Source organism: Larus michahellis, chromosome 4 (assembly GCF_964199755.1).
Source record: "Larus michahellis chromosome 4, bLarMic1.1, whole genome shotgun sequence".
NCBI lineage: Eukaryota > Metazoa > Chordata > Aves > Charadriiformes > Laridae > Larus > Larus michahellis.
This window is the reverse complement of record NC_133899.1, coordinates 81447711-81465886: the sequence shown is the minus strand read 5'-3', so window position 1 is coordinate 81465886 and position 18176 is coordinate 81447711. Positions and strand designations below refer to the sequence as shown.

Genomic DNA, 18176 nt, shown 5'->3' with positions numbered 1-18176 from the left:
CAGGGCAGCTGGGTCTGTGAATGTCCGCCTCTCAAAAGCCTGGACTGCAGGCAGTCAGAATGACTTACTGTGTTTATTGGCATTTGCCACAGCAGTGGCATGGAGCATGGAGGCTGAGGAAGGAAACTACCAAAAGTATAGGGCTGAGCTCCTGAATCCATATTTAGACTAATAAGTGAATAGCCTCATTTAAAAAAAAAAAAAAAAAAAAAACAAAAAAAAACAAAAAAACCCAAACCCAACCAAACAAAACAAAAACAAAAAACAAACCAAAACAAAAAAACCCCAAACATTTCTGTGGAAAGAGGAAGACAGAAGAGGCATTTTGTCTTTGCGTGGAAGTTGGACACAGCCACTCAATATTGAATGTGAGACAAGAGACTGGGAGGGAATGAACTGGTAAAGGTCTCAAAACTCGAGAATAAGTAGCGTATACTCAGTGCTGCAGCAAACTAGGAGACAGAACTAGGAAGAGGAGTTCAAAAAGCAGACAGAGAAAATGATTTTTGCAGCTCTCTGAATCAATATGTGCTGGATAAAATTGCATTTGTCCAGCCAGAGAAAAGGTTGTGAGCCTGACTGAGGCGGTTAGACCGACTACAAGAGGATGAATGCCAGAGAGTGAGTTGTTTCTGTTTAGTTCGATGTGAAGAACTGTATTCTAGGGTTGTTCGCTAGAAAGTTTTGGTGAGGTTTAGACGTAGTTTGCATAGGAGGAAGTTAGAGGAAATTAGGTTGAGATGGCAGCTGGGTCACGAGCCTGAAGGAACGCTTAGTGTGGGTGTAATCCACCGTGACTGGGAGCACAGGTAGCATGTGAAGGTGTGTTGGAAGGGATTTAAGAAAACTGGTTTAGTAGTGCTGAACATAACCAGGTGTCTGAGCATTGGTGGGAAGTGTCAGAGGATCAGCCAGGATTGTGTGTGGGCATAAGGAGACAGACTGACAGGAACAGATTTATCATCAAGGAGTGGGGATTTGTGTTTAAGGATGAGGATATCCAGAGGCAATATCTTAGTTCGTAGAGTCTCCGCAAAAAAAACCAGACAGAGCTGAGGCAGGGATTTTGCCAACACATGTATTAAGTAGTTGCTCATGTATACTAGACTAAATGTGGTTGAACAGCAGTGTGCTTGGAACCGTGCCTTGTATCACATGATGTTTTTTCTTACCGTTATAATATTCCTGAGCAAACTTCAGCTTTATCTTCTTGGCTAGAAACGTGCGCAGTAAATAACGGCGGCTGTGATCGTACGTGTAAAGATACATCAACGGGAGTTCACTGCAGCTGTCCTGTTGGATTCATGCTCCAGTTTGATGGGAAGACATGTAAAGGTGATTTCTATTACCTGCCCCCATTGTCTGTCCCCCCCCAGCTCGTGGACACGTGTACAAGCAGCTCGCTGTAAGGTATTCATCTCCAAATGAACGTAATCCAGTGTCCAGAGGAAAGCCAGTATGTGTAATCCAGCCTAAGAAAGGACTACAGCCAGGGGCAGAGGCACAGTTTCCATCGCATCAGGTGCATCGTGTGTGAAGAATCTCTGCGGCTCTGCCCTCCCCCTCACCACTTCCACCCCCACGTCAAGATGGCCTAATTTTTTATGGATCAGGGTTGGTAGGAGATAATACAGGTCTATGGTAAAGTAGAGGTCAGTACTGGGAGAGGACGGCGTGTAGGTTCTTATAGGCATACAGTCCAATAGTCTGCTACTTTACCCGTAGTCAGCTGGGTATTAGAGAAGTTTGTGAGTAAATATCAGTGTGTACACAGGGATATGTGAGTAGAATTATTTATGCTGCACCAAGTGGCTCTAAAGAGAGAACTGGAAAGGAGCAAAGGGACATTTATGTTGTATATTAGAATACATTTCGCAGTAATTAGATGTTAAGACTGTTCTCCAAGGCAAAAATGATGGAATCCTCATGCCTGAGTCAATTAATATTAGATAAAGAACTCATTCTAATATTAGCATGAAAAGGACAGGGTAGCTCAGGAAGTCTCCTCTGTCAGACTTCTGCAGGGCTTAGGAAGAGGAAATGGAGAGAATGTTTAGAAAGCTAAAGCCTGTTAGAGAGCATTTAAGTCAAAGTGTTTCCAAACAGAACTTAGGGAAACGGTCTTTTGTGAATACGTGTATCCAAAGGTAACTGACAACAATATGTTAAATGAAAACAAGTAACGCTGTTGTGGGGCTGAATGGGCCACATCATTTTTAAGAGCTGGATCTGATCTTCCTTGAAATTTGTAGTAGTCTCACTAGATTTTGTTTCTGGGCTTCTCTAACCAATTGGACGTGACTGTTTTCTGGATCTGGCAGTGGAAGTATGTTGAATGTACTGTGTTGATTTGTTCATACACTTTTTTTTTTGTTGTTACAGATATTGATGAATGCCAATCCAATAATGGAGGCTGTGATCATTTCTGTAAAAACACTGTTGGCAGTTTTGATTGCAGCTGCAGAAAAGGATTTAAATTATTAACAGATGAGAAGTCTTGTCAAGGTATGTGCACTGGAGAGGCAATAGAAGTAGAACAAATCAGCGTGGCTTGGACATCTACTACAATGATGAAGTGATAATGGACTCCAGAATAATTTCCATGTCTCAGTTTCATTTTTTTTTCTTTCTGAAACAGCTGTTGAGTTAATACAGTTGGCTTGATACTATTCTAGGAGGTATGTTTGACGGCACAGTGAACTCTTATCTGGAAGCAACAGAGACAGCGTCATATTAAAATGCTCTTTATGAGGATAATGCTTCCCCCCTCTATTAATGATCGTAAAATAATTTACAGGGAAAAATAGACAATATCTCTCTGTCCATCTTACTGACTAGTTCACCATCGTGGTGAAATTATTTTTTCTTAATGGGACATTTAGACGCCACGAGTTCATTAATTAAAGAAATAGATGATGTAACATGTGATCTATGAAATTATAGGCCTGTACTCAGACATTCCCTAAAACGTCGTGGAGTGTTTAATTTTTAGGATGACAGGGATTTCTCCTGTGGGACTTACAAAGCATATTTGCTTTTCTGTATAATAGTTTATACGTATAGTTAGCAATCATGTTTAAGCTGCTTAAATACATTAAAAATGTAAAGATCAAAATGGTCTGCAGTTTTGGAAAAGCCACAGTATGAAACAATGTAAAGTCAATCAGCCAGCTGGGGAGGTGAATAATTGAGTTTCCTAGACAACCAGCTGACATTAATGATGAATTTCAGAAAGCTGAACGGACCAACAGATAATAACTTTCACCTAGGTTATCCTTTTTAAATCAAAGAAGGACAAATATTTATATGGAACAAAGTTACTGTAAAACTGTAAGATTTTCAAGATAGTTTGTTGGGGTTTTTTTATGGAATCTGTTTATGAATGTATTTTAAAGATTTGAATCTCCCTTTTGTCCCTGTCACTTCCGTTACCACTTTTGAAGCAATTTAGGGAAAGTATCTTGAAGCATGCCAAAGCCCAAGAAAAAAGAATGGTGTGATATGTCAGTGATGTTGATGTGAACTTTTTTGTATCTTGCAACATTCTTACATGGCATGCATGGTGTACTAGCGCAGAAGTTTTAGGTGCTTTTGATGGTGTGATAAACATTCAGGCCCCCAAAGTGATGGGAACGTTACCATTTTACCATTCAATTCGCTGAGGTCGTGATTAGGCGATTATACTAACTGTGCTTTACAAAGAAGATGTGTGCAAAGTGATTGTGATGCCAAGGAAAACTGTCACGGGAGAAAACAGATATCTCAGCAGCTTTTAGAGATAGACATTGAAGTCTAAATGTACAGCATAATGGAAAAATTCCCCAAATTATTCCAGTCATCTGTCTTCAGGTGTACCTCGGAGAACATGGTGATTTTCAGCAGACTTAAATCAGACACTGCATATTCATATAGAGTTAAAAATGTGCCCTTTGCTTTCATTTAGGGGGAAAACCCTTCAAAAATACTTTCTTTTGTAAATCTATTTCTGCAGACCTTATGTAGACTTTTCTTAAGGAAATAAGAGTATTGTCAGCACTTTTTCTGCCATAGAAGAGATGTAATATATTTTAAACATAATTGTTAAAAATGTAGCAGCAGTTTCCGCGTTTGTCAGCAAAAAGCTTGTTTGGTGTACTAATTGTTCTTTTAAAAGTTGTCATTTCATTATGTTACATTATTTGCTTTGAAAGAATTTGCTTAGCGTACATAAATCTGCACAGCTCTGCCTCCAACTTTGTTACCTCATCAGTGCTCCCTTGTCAAGCTGAAGGATACTGATGTGTCCCTTTAAAACTTGCAGACATTGATGAATGCTCGTTTGAACGGACGTGTGACCACAAGTGCATCAATCATCCGGGCACCTTTGAGTGTACTTGTAACAAAGGGTACGCTCTCTATGGCTTCACGCATTGTGGAGGTGAGTTATAACAAGACACGACAGGCCGTGCAGATGGAGCGCTGTTGCCACAGGTCTAATTCGTGTCTGTGCAAGACGCACGTCTGTGTATGTGCAATAGGCATATACAGTAATTTTTACTCCTTGCCATGATAAGGAGACACAGCAAAAGTAGAAACTAATCCTGCTCGCTTCTGTCTTTGCTCAAATGATTTTTCCCTTCCCACTCTGCATCCAGAAAGCACCTGTGACTATTGGAACAAACTGATGTGTTTTGCACCTGGATATTAAAGCTGTAATTTTATAGATTTTTCACAAGTCTCAGTGACTTCAATGAAAATTTAGTGGAATAGGCCTTAAAGAACAGGAAGCTCTGGATGATTTAGAAAATTACGGTTTTGCAGGTTGCCTTTGTGCACGTGTCAGATCCTTACGTGATGTAGATTGGAATTTAGCTGATGTAGTACCACTGATTCCCATTGGCCAAGATTAATACTCATAAATCTTTTACATCATTCCTACAATAGAAGTTCAAGGAAAGAGAGAAAGATTTTCACAGAACCTCAATGTGTGTCCAGTGTGAATATTTCTGTGACAAATTCCCGGAATTAACATGAGGAAACATGAATAACTGGACACTAAATGGAATTAAACCTGTTTTATATAAGCTCTAAGCAAGACCTTACTGATTCCATATGCTTGCTTAATTCTGAGTAAGACCTATTTATTTCTGAGGCGGAACGAGAACACTTGAACTTGGAGGTAGCAATACAGAGGTCTCTGTGTGTCTGATCTGTTCTAACCTCTGCCTCTGTAAAGTCTGCAAAGATTACAGGGCTTCAACATCAATGTTTTTTATCCTGATGAACAGGGAAACCTGTTTGGGTGGGGAGTAACGCTGTTCATGTGTTCTGCTTGCTGAAAGAAGTCTGTTCTCAAGATTTCCTCTGCATTAATTCCATTTCTTTTGGCCACCAATGAGGGAAAGGAGCTGTAACGTCGCTGTTGGCTGCTAGTTGTCCTCTTCATATCATATGCCTGTGTAGAAGATGTTAATCCTTATACCATAGTAAGTCCTTAATTTACTGGCAATCATAGGCTGTGTCAAAGCAAAGCTGGTAGGGATACTGAGTATATATATGGAAGAAGCCAATAAGCGCTGGAGATAAAAGGTTGCCATTGCATGCAGCATCCTAACAACAGGTCAATGAAACCCAAAGATTTGGTCTGATTTTGTGGTATCTTAGGCAGCAGTACCAATTTAAGGTGTTCCCTTCTTGCTCCATTATTCCTTTGCTGCTTGTTCCTACCGCTGTTGTCTCAGTTCTGTTAGTAGCGTGTTTTTCCCCTGAAATCAGCTCAGTTTTGTAATCTGTTTCACAGTGTTTTCTACCAAATTGTTACTTGTCTAGAGGTTGGGGGAACAAGTGGTTGGGGAGAGCAGTGACAAGAACTTGTTATTACCATTGAGAAGAGTATATGTAGAAGTGGGTACCCTAAGTTGTACAAACTTTCTGGGACTCGCAAGAGATTTCTTGGTGGCAGCTTTCTAGGTTTGTGTATAATTGCCATAAAGCTCCTGGAGACAACCGAAGCAGTCATCAGGGTGGATCTAAGCAGCAGGATGCAGAATTTTGCATTTCCCTTTGTTGAAATTCATGAGATTCCTGTCGGCCCATTTCTCCAGCCACTCAAGGTCCCTCTGAATAGTGACACAACCATCTGGTGTATCAGCCACTCCTCCCAGTTTTGTATCATCTACGAACTTGCTGAGGGTGAACTCTTGTCCCATCATCCAGGTTTAATGAAGAGGATAAATAGTATTGGCCCCAGTATTGACCCCTGGGACACACCACTGGTGAATGGTATATTCTGCATCAGCAAGCAAGTTTGCACCAAAGGCAGTATGTTGCGTTGTCAGTAGTTTCTCCTCCTATTGGCATTTATTGGGCAGAGCAAGGCCCCAAAATTGGATAATTGGCCAAAAGGAACAATGGTGATACAATGGTGCTATTTGTCCCCATGGAGTCCAGCAGTGTGTTCCACAGCAGTTGTATCTATCTGACCACTTTGGAGGATTGATCTGTATGAATCCTGTCCATGTCATCTGTCTTTATTCCAAATTAAAAATATTAATTAACCAGACACAGTGCAATGCAGACTTGATTTGGTCTCCTTTTCTTTGAGTTAATTTGTTATCGTATTGCTGAGGCTGGATATGTTTTTAATTATGTGGTTCAAGGACATACATAACATCTCCCCTCCAGCAACATTTGATCTATTTTGACATTTATCAAAGGATTACCATGAAAACAAAACTGTTTCAAGGTGGGTGTCCAGAAAGCATTCCTAAAATCTTTTCCAAACCCTACTAAGCAGTATTTGTGTATGTGTTTACCTAGTGGAGTTGCAGTACAGAACTTTGGCGAGGGTAACTTTTAAAAAGTATTTTTGCCTTTCCTCTCCAGATATTAATGAATGTAGTGTCAACAATGGTGGTTGCCAACAGCTGTGTGTGAACACACCGGGAGACTATGAATGCCTGTGTCACTCTAACTACAAATTACACTGGAATAAAAAGGATTGTGTTGGTAAGGTGCCTAGTAAATAAGTTTCTACTCCTGATGTGTCTGATGGCCATGTGGTTATAGTCAAATCTGAAAATATTGATCTGTCCAGTTCAGTGGTATGAGTCATTGTTCCCAGTATTCTGCATTACTTTTCAGTCAGGCAGGATGGTACTGATGTTGAAACTGGTAAAAACAAGTAAAAAAAACCCCAACCCCAAAAACAGGAGATACTTTGAGGGATTTTGATGCTTTCTTTCCTGTGCTTTTATCTAGCTCATTCTTCTATCTCCTTTTGTTTCCCTGCATGAGAAGGTTTGCTGATGATAGCTTTACCTAAAAGGAAATTACTTCGGTTGTGTGATCCTCCAGTGTTTTTATTTTGCTTTAATTTTCTGTCTATAAACAGCATATTCATTGCATTGGTGCTGTCAGGTACCAGCTACAAAAGCAACTGCATGCCGATTTATTAGTAGGGTGTACGTAGATGTTTTACTTCTCTTGTGAGCATTTGCTTTATCCTATTTAGAGATAAAGGGTCCCTTGCCTGATAATATGTCATCCAAGGTATTGCTGCACTGCATTAAGAGTGGTGGGAGCGATAGATGCTTCTTAAGCTGCTCTTCGGATGTCCAGGTATTTTCTGGTAAGTCAAAACCGACAAAACCAAGTATATGATTCTGTAGAGAGCGTAAGAGTAGCAAACCTCCTCGTGGAAGTCCCAAGAAGTAGACAATCAACAGGGACCTTTCCTCTTTCACTACAGATAAAGGGCTATATCCCTGCCAGTGTCCCAGGAAAGCCCCCCTTTCCTTGTCTTTTATAACCACTCTACCCTCAGATTCCCTTCTCATGACAACTGTCTTTTTGAAGCTGGGGAGGACAGGGCAGAATTCTCTGTGCTCCCTGGGCCATTCCTTAATTGGCCCTGAGAGCCGCTGCTGAATGGGGCGAAGGCATTCCAGCCCTGCGTGGGGTCTGAGATTTTGCCTGCGCAGCCCCTCCGCCCCACAGGACACAGCACGCAGACTCCGCCAGCGCTTACGGGACGGACAGATGCTGATTTCCTTCCAGAACCCTTTAAATTGCTTAGGAAGGGACAAGCTCTAATGTGGAGTATTTTATGAACAAAGTTGTTGAAAAAGGTGAAGATGATGGTGCCGATCAACAAATGAAAAATGTCTTTTATGCTGCAGGAGTCTAGTCTGTGCACAGCGCCTGTGTCTTTACTGTCTGTCTGTATGGTCTGTCTGTTAGGAACACAAGATGCCTACACCCTCACCTGTGGCAGGTCATCTCAGCTTAAGAAAAAGCAGCAACATACAAATGCATCCAGCTGTCTGGGTAATCACTAGATTTACTATTGCATGATTTCATTGATTTCTTTTAGTAGGTAACTGTGAAATAAGGGTGTTTCTGTTGACTTTCTATTTTCCCTCTCCATTATACTCCTCTGTTTTTTCTTCTTCTTCTTCCTTGTGATTGCAGTTCGTGCTTACAGCAGGAGATTCCCTTTGTACTGCTTCATCAGCATCACTCAAACTAAAACTTAAAAATAAGGCAAGAGAAAAAGATCAGTAGTGCAGTAAACAGCTAGGCCGGGAGTGAGACGCCTCTCTTTAGACATCCAAACTGGACAGTCCTGACAACCTATAATATGTTCAGGTTGAGCTGTTCAACAGTAAAGTTTAGAAAGCATTTAAAGCTAAACAGATAAGAGATGCTATTTTATAACAGACATAAACTACTTTCTGAACTGGTTTGGAGTATCTCCTTTGATTTCAGCGAACCTTTTTTTGATTTACCCATTAGCAGATCTGGATTTGATCATCTTTTTTTATTTTTATTTAAATAAAATCTGTCGCACTTTGTTCCAATTGTAGTTGCAAACCGGCTTCACAGCAGGAGAAAGCTGGCATGTCTTTAATTTTTTTCTGTGATGACCTCTTTTTCACTTTATATTGGCATATTTTTGATGTCATCATTATGATGTAATGTTAGGGTTATCTAAATTTTGTATTCCTTTTTTAAAATAACATGTCATTGTTTCTTCCTGAAGATACTTCATCCATCAAGATAAGCATAACCTTTAAATTAAATGAAGGAAAATGTAGTTTGAAAAAGACTGAGATGTTTCAAGAAGGTCTGGAACAGATGATACCAGGTATGAATATAAAAATACAGGTAAGCAGGTTAGAGTCATAGCTTAGGGGTTATCAAGTGCTTTCCAGACGTGAAGTACACCATAAGCAAAGCATAAAGGACTGCAAACTTTCTGCTCTTCACTGACCTCGGGAATCATACTCCTTCCCAGCCATGATTCTTGGAATAGTTACTTGAGATCACAGGACTTCCCTGTGACAACCTTCGTCTTGCTAGGAAAGCCCTTCTCCTTTTTCGTTTGTACTACTACTAGTAAATTCTCAGTAAAATCAACCATACTTCTCATTCTTTTGATTTCTTCCTTTCCTTTCTCTCTCTATCCCTTCCTTCTGTTCTTCCCTTTCCCACCTGCTCCTTACTGTCTGACGCCTCAGTAAAGTATCTCCTGGCCTTTTATGCTGACTCTGTTGCCAAAGGGTTATTCCTCTTTTCTCTTGTCTACCTTTTATACTGCAGCAGCCCCAGATGGACACAGTGAGGTCAGCTCTCCCATCTGTTCCAAGGCAGAAAGCATAGTCTGGGAGTTTACAGTTAGCAGAAAATGAGGGGGGGAAAAAAAGGGAGATCAGGGAAGAAGTCACTAAACAATATGATGAATTGGCATGTCAGTTTGTTTGTCCTTAGAAGAGTAACAGAAAATGACAGAAACTACACAAGATGCTCAGTGAAGAGTTACATACTCCAGAACCAAAGGTTGTTCCATGTGTTTTCTTTAACTAAATCTTATTTCCCCATTGAAACCTTGAAAATAGTCTCTGAATGTCCTGTGTACACAGTCACTACTTAATTTAAACACCATTACAAGCTAACACGTTTTTCACGTGCTTCATACAAGTGCAAAATTCTTTGGTCGAGTAGCCTGCCTGATGCAGGCAGTGTCATGGTTTTAAGATGCTTTGCGTAGTGCAAAGGCAGTTCGTTAGAACCGGCTAGCCAAACCCAGGGGAAGCGGGCTGAAAGCTGCATCCTGGCAGTGAGTTGTGCCTCAGACCCACTGCGGTGCCAGAGTCTCAGCCCGGCAGTACATCTGTCTGTAGGTGCACTGGTTCTATGTGCGGGTGCATCGGTTGAGAAACTGGCCAGACTGGTTACTGGCATGTGGAGTTGATCGTTTGCTCCCCTTCAACTCTTCATGACAACCTATGCACAGAGCGCTAGTGAACGTTCAATAACGTAGCCAGCCAAGCTTTTGCTTCCTTTAATTTCGTTCATACAGAGAGACATAATTCAGTAATGGAGAGCTTCCACTATGTAAACCTAACATGCAGTTCTGGCAAGAAAGTTCATGGAGCCCTCAGTAGACTGCCAGCGAATAGAGAAATTTTTATCACTGCGGACTTTGAGCTTGAGACAAGCCGAAAGGAGGTGACAGGTTGGTTGGAAAATAGTCCAAGGTGCGGTTTGAAGCTTCTTGCTGTTTGCTCCTTAATTTCTGTATTTTTCACTTCTGTCTGTATGCAAAATGATAATAAAAAGTATCTCCTGTTTTGAAAATGAATTTTACTGCTTTAAAGAGAGTGAGGGATGGGGATAGTTTCAAAGATCAAAGAGCTGCCCATAGATTAAAGTCTTGTGCTCTGATTAATTTTCTTCTAGCCTGGTGGTGTAGTCCTTAACGATTTCAGACTTGTCCATAGAAGTTGCTTTTTCATTGGTTGGTCTTTTGAATTGGGTGGATTTTTGTGCATGGTCACTTATAGCTGCTTTCACCCTTGATGCTTCTCAGACACCTGTGATGTGCGCTGTGCTCGGAAAAAGACTGAAAAGAGGTTCCGTAAAACCATTCGAACCTTACGGAAGACGGTCAACAGGGACCAGTTCCGTGTTCGTGTCTCTGGCATGGACCACGAAGTGGCCAGAAAGTCTCTCAAGCTTTCAGAGCCGCAGCAGTCTTGTGGTGTAGGACAGATGCATGTTGGTAACAGATGTGGTAAGTAAGTGTAAACTAGGAACAAGCCATCATGTGTGTGTTACTGTTTTGCTCAGGTCTAGTGATCTTGGGGGGATCATGGGATGCTTCTCCAGGAGAGAGGAGGCCTGTGTGTAAAGAAGTAGGGGTTACTGTTTGTGCTACTGAGATGTGCCCCTTTATGTATTTATTATTGGCAATTGCTGTGTTACGGAGTAGAATAAGGGCTCGGTGCTTTGTGCTTCGTTACAGTTGGTGCACAGCCTACAGTAAGCTCGAAGGTAAAAAACCATGGAAGTAGTATCAGGCACCAATGGCCTTGACATCACCAGTGTTATTTTTAAGACTACATTTAATATCCGGTGTAACACTGTGTTTCTGAACTTGTGAGAATTTCATCTCTCCCTTGTTCCAAAGAAAAGGCTGAGCAGAATTTGATACACATTCTCTTTGCTGATTAAGCTCCGATTCCCAGAGAATCTTCATGACAGAGTTATAAATCCATGGAAAATAGGGGCTTTATAAGCTAGTACTGAGAAAAACCTTAATTATCGTGACACTGGAGGGCACCGCCATAATGCAGCCCGTAATAAGTGCTTCCAAAGCACAAAAGTTAAGGAGAGGGGTCAGATGTTATTTTAACAGGGGCCTAACAACCATGACGGCTAATTCAGGCTGCATAGGGTAGGCAGCATGTAGGTGGTTTTGTGAATCAGCAAGCCTTTAAAATGCGTGTCAAATTTAATTAATACGTCTTCCAGCAGCAACCCATTTGGCCTCAGAATAGATTTTCCAATCTAGTTTTGCTAACTCTGAAAAAATTTGGATTCATAGAGTAGAAAAATGAATTAGTGTTGTTTAAAACATCTGTGCAAGCAAGCAGACTAGCGAATTAGTCAGGAATTCTCTTGGAAAAAGCTGTAAGTTTGTTGTTTTTTTTTTTTTTCTTTTGGTAATGTAATAAGTCTGAAAAACTTTGGAAAGTTCCACCAGGATGAGTTTACATGGATGTTTTCAAGCTGTTGTGTTGGATGCTGGAGGAAGGCTTTGAAAAACTCTCAGTGCATTGTACAAAGCACAGTATGGTTTTCCAGATGACAATGGCTTGAAAAAATCCCAGTGAGTAATCTAAAAATACTGCAGGTAGAGAAGGGAATGTGAGTTACAGTTGGGAATTTGAACAACAAAGAAACAAATTTATTTTTTTTTAGGTAGCTGCAGAACCATTTTAATTTCTCATTACAAGTGAGAATCTTAATGGTATTTCTGTGCTAGTTCAGAGAGAAGGGGAGCTTTTGGAGAGTGCCTGGAAAACTCTTTGGTATGGTGAGCACAAATAGCCTGTCCGTGGTTAAAACAGAGACACTGAGCACATGAAGACAAATGTTTTGAAGAACAGCTTGTAGAAGTCAAGTCTCTTGTGCCTGCTCTGGACACCTTAAGAGGTACTGCTCTGAGCAGTGAACAAGCAACACCTGATTCCCTGTGAGGCTCATGCCTAAGAAGGTGGAATCACCAAATGAATCTTCCTTTCTTCAGCTGAAGTATCCATATCCTTGTGTAGATCTGCTGTGATCAAACAGGAGATGGAACTTGCACCAGCCTTTTACTTGCGTGGATGCTAAGAAGGTCTCTCCTCCACTTTCACATTCCCCATTTATTTACATTAAATGCACAGAAACTTAGTGTCTTTGAAACCTCTCTGCATCCTTTGTGAAATTGCTGGAAGTTGGACAGAAAGTTCCGTAGTTGCTGAGGGGATATAAAAGTGCGCACAGAGGCAGTGTTGTTACATACGCCTCATTTCCTTAGAAAAAGCTGATTGTCCCAGTGTGCGTGGTAAAGGCAGCGCTGGGCGGCTGCTGTGGCTGCCAGTCAGAAGGAGGTAGGAAATAATCTGGGGAGAAGAGAATGGAGTGGGAATGGTGTGGAAGAAGCTAGCTCAGGGATGTGCGTGGGAGGGTCAGGGGGTTTGGTTTTGTTTTGATCCGATTATTTTGCAGAGCTGCTGAGAACTCTGGGACAGGGCTGGGGCCCTGCTTATCTAGACGTGCTAATGATTCCGGGGAGAAAGTGACTCCATGGCAAGAGATACCAGGTCAGCAGATGGATTCAGTGCAGGTGGTGGCTGTGGCCTCTGGATGGGCAGAGAACTTTGGCAAAGGGATTTTGCTCAGTCTGACCAGAGGAGCACGAAGTAGTGAGGGGAAAAAAGTAAGTCCAAGGACTTACAAGTCTTCTGTGATGCAGACAGTGAGTGAGGTGCAGGGTTTCAGTTCGTTGTTTTCAAATACATTTTTTAAAACAAAATACTTGGAGTATGTCTGAGTTAGGTACAGTTTTATTGATTCGGACAGTCTTGTACTGATCCTATTCCAGTGGTAGACTTCTGCTGGCACAGCACTGTCTGAAACATTAGTTGTGTCTGAACAGTGCAAGAGGAAAAGCCCAGCTCCTGTCCTGACACCTTTTGTCTTTGGTAACTGGCCTGTGGTTGCAGCAGTAAGTTAAGCTTCATTTGGTTTCATGCTTTTGGTGAGGGAGTACTTCTCCTGATTTTCCCATCTTAAGTCCTGCTGCCCTACTATTCCGTGGGGCACAGCAGAGAAAGGCACCAGGAACAGATTAGATGTGATTTCTGAGGTATTTCATCATTCTTACTATGCTGAATGGTTGCATGTGTATGTCTGCTGTTCTTAAAACAGCTGTTGATGGTAAAAGGGAATTCACTGCTGATTGCAGTGGGTAGTGTATTTTAATTCAAGTTTAGTGTTTGACGTACAGTTCTGTCTGGGATTTTCTGATGCCTTACAGGTTCAAGTGTTGCATTTGTCCACCACATTATGTGCGAGCACTGTATCATTGAGTAAGAATAGTTAGCTCACGTTTGATTAATTCCATGAAGTCCCGTGAATGGCTTCCAAGGAGCAACCAGTGGTAGGTCTCTACTAATGTATGTCACAGGAAATGGATGTAGCAAAGTGGGACCTTTACTACATCTCAGCCTTCCCAGAGAACTGGGTTTTCATAGCAGGAGGGTGATCTTTCCCCACTGAAATAAATCTTACGGTAAAAAAACATGCATATTTGAATGACAGTGTTTCGAGACCGGATGAACCATCTGAGGATGCTGGAAATGCTGCCTACTTTGAGAGGAGATTTGTCCTGGGGAGGATGCAGTGTCATTCACTGAGCTGGCTACAAGTATTCATTCTCCAGTATGAGCTAAGCTTTAGGCAGATTTAACAGCCAGAGACCAGATGTTTAAATATCAGCAATTCCTTATCAGAAACTGATTTACTAGAAACCTTTGTCTTGAAAGAGAAGTAGTTGATATCTACTGGGACCCCTTTGTCCTCAGGCACTTTCCACTGAGGGAGAAAAAACAAGCAATTTAGCTGCTTTTCCATTCCTTAAAATTCTGTCGTACCTTGACCACATCCCATGGAGTTGAAAGTACGCTTTGCCTGTTCCATTTGGTATTTTTTGTGTTAGATACACAAATACTTTAAAAGATGGGAGAAGGCAACGAAAAGTATCATTCTCTGGAATTGCTGTGTAAAAGGACATTTGAGCGTGCCCTTGCTGCACAGTAGTCACAGGTGGGTTCATCCAAAGAGCTGTTGCTTCAGAGAAGAGCGAGCATGAGCAGTATTGGTATAGGCACCGTGCTGATGTAAATGCTGAGCAGCTTTATCTTACGTGGGAGGTGTTGATGCATTTCATTGCTCAGCATTCAGCAGTTTTGTCCCCTTAGTTTGGAGGATGCAAATAAAATATTAACATTTCATACAAAATGATGAACCGCGTCTCAAAGTTTAGATGTGGTATGATATTGGCACTATAAAAGTATGAGAGAGATATTTAAAGAGAAAAGCAAAGTGCTGCCTGCCTTTGCAGTTGTTCCAATTAATAGTTGTGTTACACAACAAAGAACTCCATGTTGCTTTTTTTTTTTTTTTTACAATTTTATAAAAATCTGACAAGAAGAAACGAATTATCAAATAGGAGAAAACCTGCTTGCTCTGACAATCATAGATTTAAGACATAAATCCTTAGGATGCATAAGCATCTCATGTGACCTAAATGTGTGAACTGCTAAAACACAATAACTTAAAGGATGCCGCTTCAGAATCAATTTGCATCAGTTGCTGGTGATTTTCCTTATAAGTCAAGGCATCTTTCTTAAGAAAATGGTGAATTGGTGGATCATGACCTCCTTTATGAGGTTCACCTTCTCAGCCACTGAGATACTACAGCATTTGTCTATGGGAGCAAATGCTCAAAGGCTAACATGGTGAAAAGAAGGGAAGAGCCTTTAAATGTCTTTGTAACTGTTAATCCTGGTTCCCTGTGGGCCCCTCTCTCCCCCCTGGCCACCTTCTTGTTTTTGCATCAGAAAGGCTTTCACATATTTTTTTTTTTTTTTTTTTCTTTCTTTCAAACAGCTGCATGAGATTCAAGACCGGGTTTTTAATGGGTATTGAAGACAAACAAAGACAGTGGCTGCAGAAATGAAGTCTACTAGAGGCAATTGGTTCTTTTGTTCATTTGGAGAAAAACAATCAGGTTTCTGAAAAAAGAGCAAAGCCAGCCAGTGGAATTCTGATTTAATGTCATTATTTGCAAATCTTCAGATCTTGTTTCGACTGGGTATTTCCCATGTGTCAGGTGGGACCATGCAGTTTCTAGTTTTGTGAAATCAAGCTCATAAACTTTGTTTGGTTTCATGTAAACAAATGACAGGAAAAGTTTGAACTCTTAGAGATGTTTCTTGGGGTTTTTTGTTGTTGGGTTGTTTGTTTGTTGTTTTTTTTTGGTTTGGTTTTTTTTTTTTTTTTAGAGAGGGTTCATTTGTGTCATCCTAATTTCATGCACAGTCCTATGGATTGCCATGGAATGATTTCATGATTTCTGTGTTGACATAACGTCCCTATAATTAATGTTACTGTAATTGAACCTAACACCAAGTCTGTTTGTTGTGCTAAATTGGGCCCTGGTGAATGCTGTGAGCATCTAAACAGGCTTTCCTCATTACCCCTGCTCTGTGCTTCAGTGAGCTTAGATGAGCGGCCTGTGTGTGGAATATTTCTAAGTGGAAGATGGGGAGGAACTGGAAGCAGTTTACAGGGAACGTGTTTGTGGATCGAATTGTCTGGACACTTTGAAAAGCTTGGTTTGATATAGTCATGTGAAGAAACTGATATATTTCAAGAGCTTGAGGCATGAAAGCTTGGGCATCACTCGAAGGACTTTTAATATTTGCATTGAATAATGAGTATTCATTAGACCATAAATAGCTAAATCTGTATCTGGATGTATTAACCTCTTTTCTCATACACACATAGGATCTATTAGGGATTGAAGTGTTTGACGTATCTCAGAAGCCATAGAGGGGAAAGATAGGGTTTTGCATTTTTCTAGGCAGTGCACTATTTAAAACTTAGTTTTCCCAGTCTCTGTATTTTACATAATTAAACTTAATCCAGAGTTGCCTGCTTTTTTCAAGTGTCACTGATTTCTGATTGAGCACGGGTGCTTAACACCCTTGAGAATAAGGTTTATTATTGCATGTTGTAATGTCAGATACAAATACACGTGGAGTACCCTCGTAGGCCTGGTCTCTCCAGTTCCAGGAGGCAATGCCACGTGCGCTGCTTCATAAACCGAGACACGCACACAATGCAAAAAAACCCCAAACAACCCCAAACTTAACGTGTGATTAAAATGGAGGGGAAAAGACATGTCAAGGGGAGACAGCAAAGGGCAGACAGCCTCTAGTGAGGCCACTCAGAGCATTGATTTCTCATAGAGCCATAGAATTTTTTGAGGGAAGGAAATTTGCACTGGTATTTCCATTGCTTCTGGGTTTCTGAACTTTGGAACTGGGTTTCTGAAGTTTAGCCACTTCTCAAAATCACCTTTACTAACCTTGATTGTCTTTCCTTGTCACAGAATTGTAAATAGTGCTCTTCCCTTATTAGGAGTGCTGCAATGAAAGCCTTAATTCATTCATGTTTGGTGAATTGCACAAAGAGTACAGAGATGAGCGTTCTGTAGGAATGTTTACAAAAATGAAGAAAGGCCTGAAAAATGTGGGAGCAAATGAATGTGTGTCCTTATGAGAGCAGAAGTGATGTGTGGTGGAAAAAGTTAGAACCAAGAGCTATGACTTCCTTACTAGGTTTCATTGACAAGTGACTGAGCATTGCTTAACCTGCTGTGTTTTATTTTTGAGCTAAGGAGGAACACTCACTATTCCACTCGGTATCAGCCATAAACAAAATTCTTCATCATTGATCATGACCGGTAGTTAATGCACTGCTTGTTGTTAGTCATATATCCTGAAATGAAGCCAAGGCCAATTTAACTTCCTAACAAAACGGCTATTCACCGAGTGATTTATTGGAGCTATAAACTAAAACTAACAGTTTATTATCGTAACAGGTCTTTAAAAGGACAGAATTTTTCCGCACAGCTGAACAACTGCAACAGTATTTTGTGCCTTTCCAGAGCAGGGTAATTATTAAATAGTGGCACTGAAGCCAGTTCTTTTGTGAAAAGTTTGAAAAACAGAATCTTTCAAAGATACCCACAAATATTGCTGGGCTTGTTAGATAATATTGAGGTGTGTATTTAAGTAAAATCAGTCGATTGAGTTAGTGCTGTCTATGTACCATACAGACACAGCATTCCAGTGTAGAGAGATAATCGCTATCCGAGATGGAGCATCAGAGGAATGGCAAGAATATTTCTGCTTTAAAAGTCTTTGAGGCATGTATAATGTTTAGTTTAGTGACTTTGCACAACTGCTGGTTGTGCTTGGTGCTACTGAATTGTGTGAAAACCTCAATGGTTATGAAGTATGAATATTCAGTAATTATTAAGATTAAAATTCTTACAGAAATATTGAAGTCCATTTTTGGCATTTTAGGTTCAGTACTAGATTATTTCATTTGGGAGGGGTCCAAGAGTTCTTTAGCTAGAAAGAGTTGATAATCACTACATAATTGCCCTGTACAGATTAACAGAGAGAACTGGACAGGCCTGGTGTCCAGTGTAGCCTTGCAACAAAGCGTGATATCCATTCCAGCTCACAGAAGAGCTCACCAGCACCAGAGTTAATCAGTGTCTCTTTCAG

General features: G+C 40.8%; 1 protein-coding gene across 6 annotated transcripts in view; it reads left to right on the top strand.

Annotated features, from left to right (window-relative positions):
* The window catches only part of SCUBE2 (signal peptide, CUB domain and EGF like domain containing 2), a 44873-nt gene that overhangs the window by 14241 nt on the left and 12456 nt on the right, over window positions 1-18176 (top strand). For 5 of the 6 annotated variants that reach the window (XR_012586854.1, XM_074585921.1, XM_074585920.1 and 2 more), the window contains 9 exons: window positions 1219-1335; window positions 2383-2505; window positions 4301-4417; window positions 6865-6987; window positions 7493-7609; window positions 8221-8307; window positions 9023-9127; window positions 10343-10498; window positions 10853-11056. Coding sequence is in view for 5 of the 6 variants with exons in the window: in XM_074585921.1 (XP_074442022.1) it covers window positions 1219-1335; window positions 2383-2505; window positions 4301-4417; window positions 6865-6987; window positions 7493-7609; window positions 8221-8307; window positions 9023-9127; window positions 10343-10498; window positions 10853-11056 (1149 nt within the window). In the remaining variant the exon portion in view is untranslated. The remainder of the gene's footprint in view (window positions 1-1218; window positions 1336-2382; window positions 2506-4300; window positions 4418-6864; window positions 6988-7492; window positions 7610-8220; window positions 8308-9022; window positions 9128-10342; window positions 10499-10852; window positions 11057-18176) is intronic. The other variant, XM_074585924.1, reaches the window with a different exon arrangement.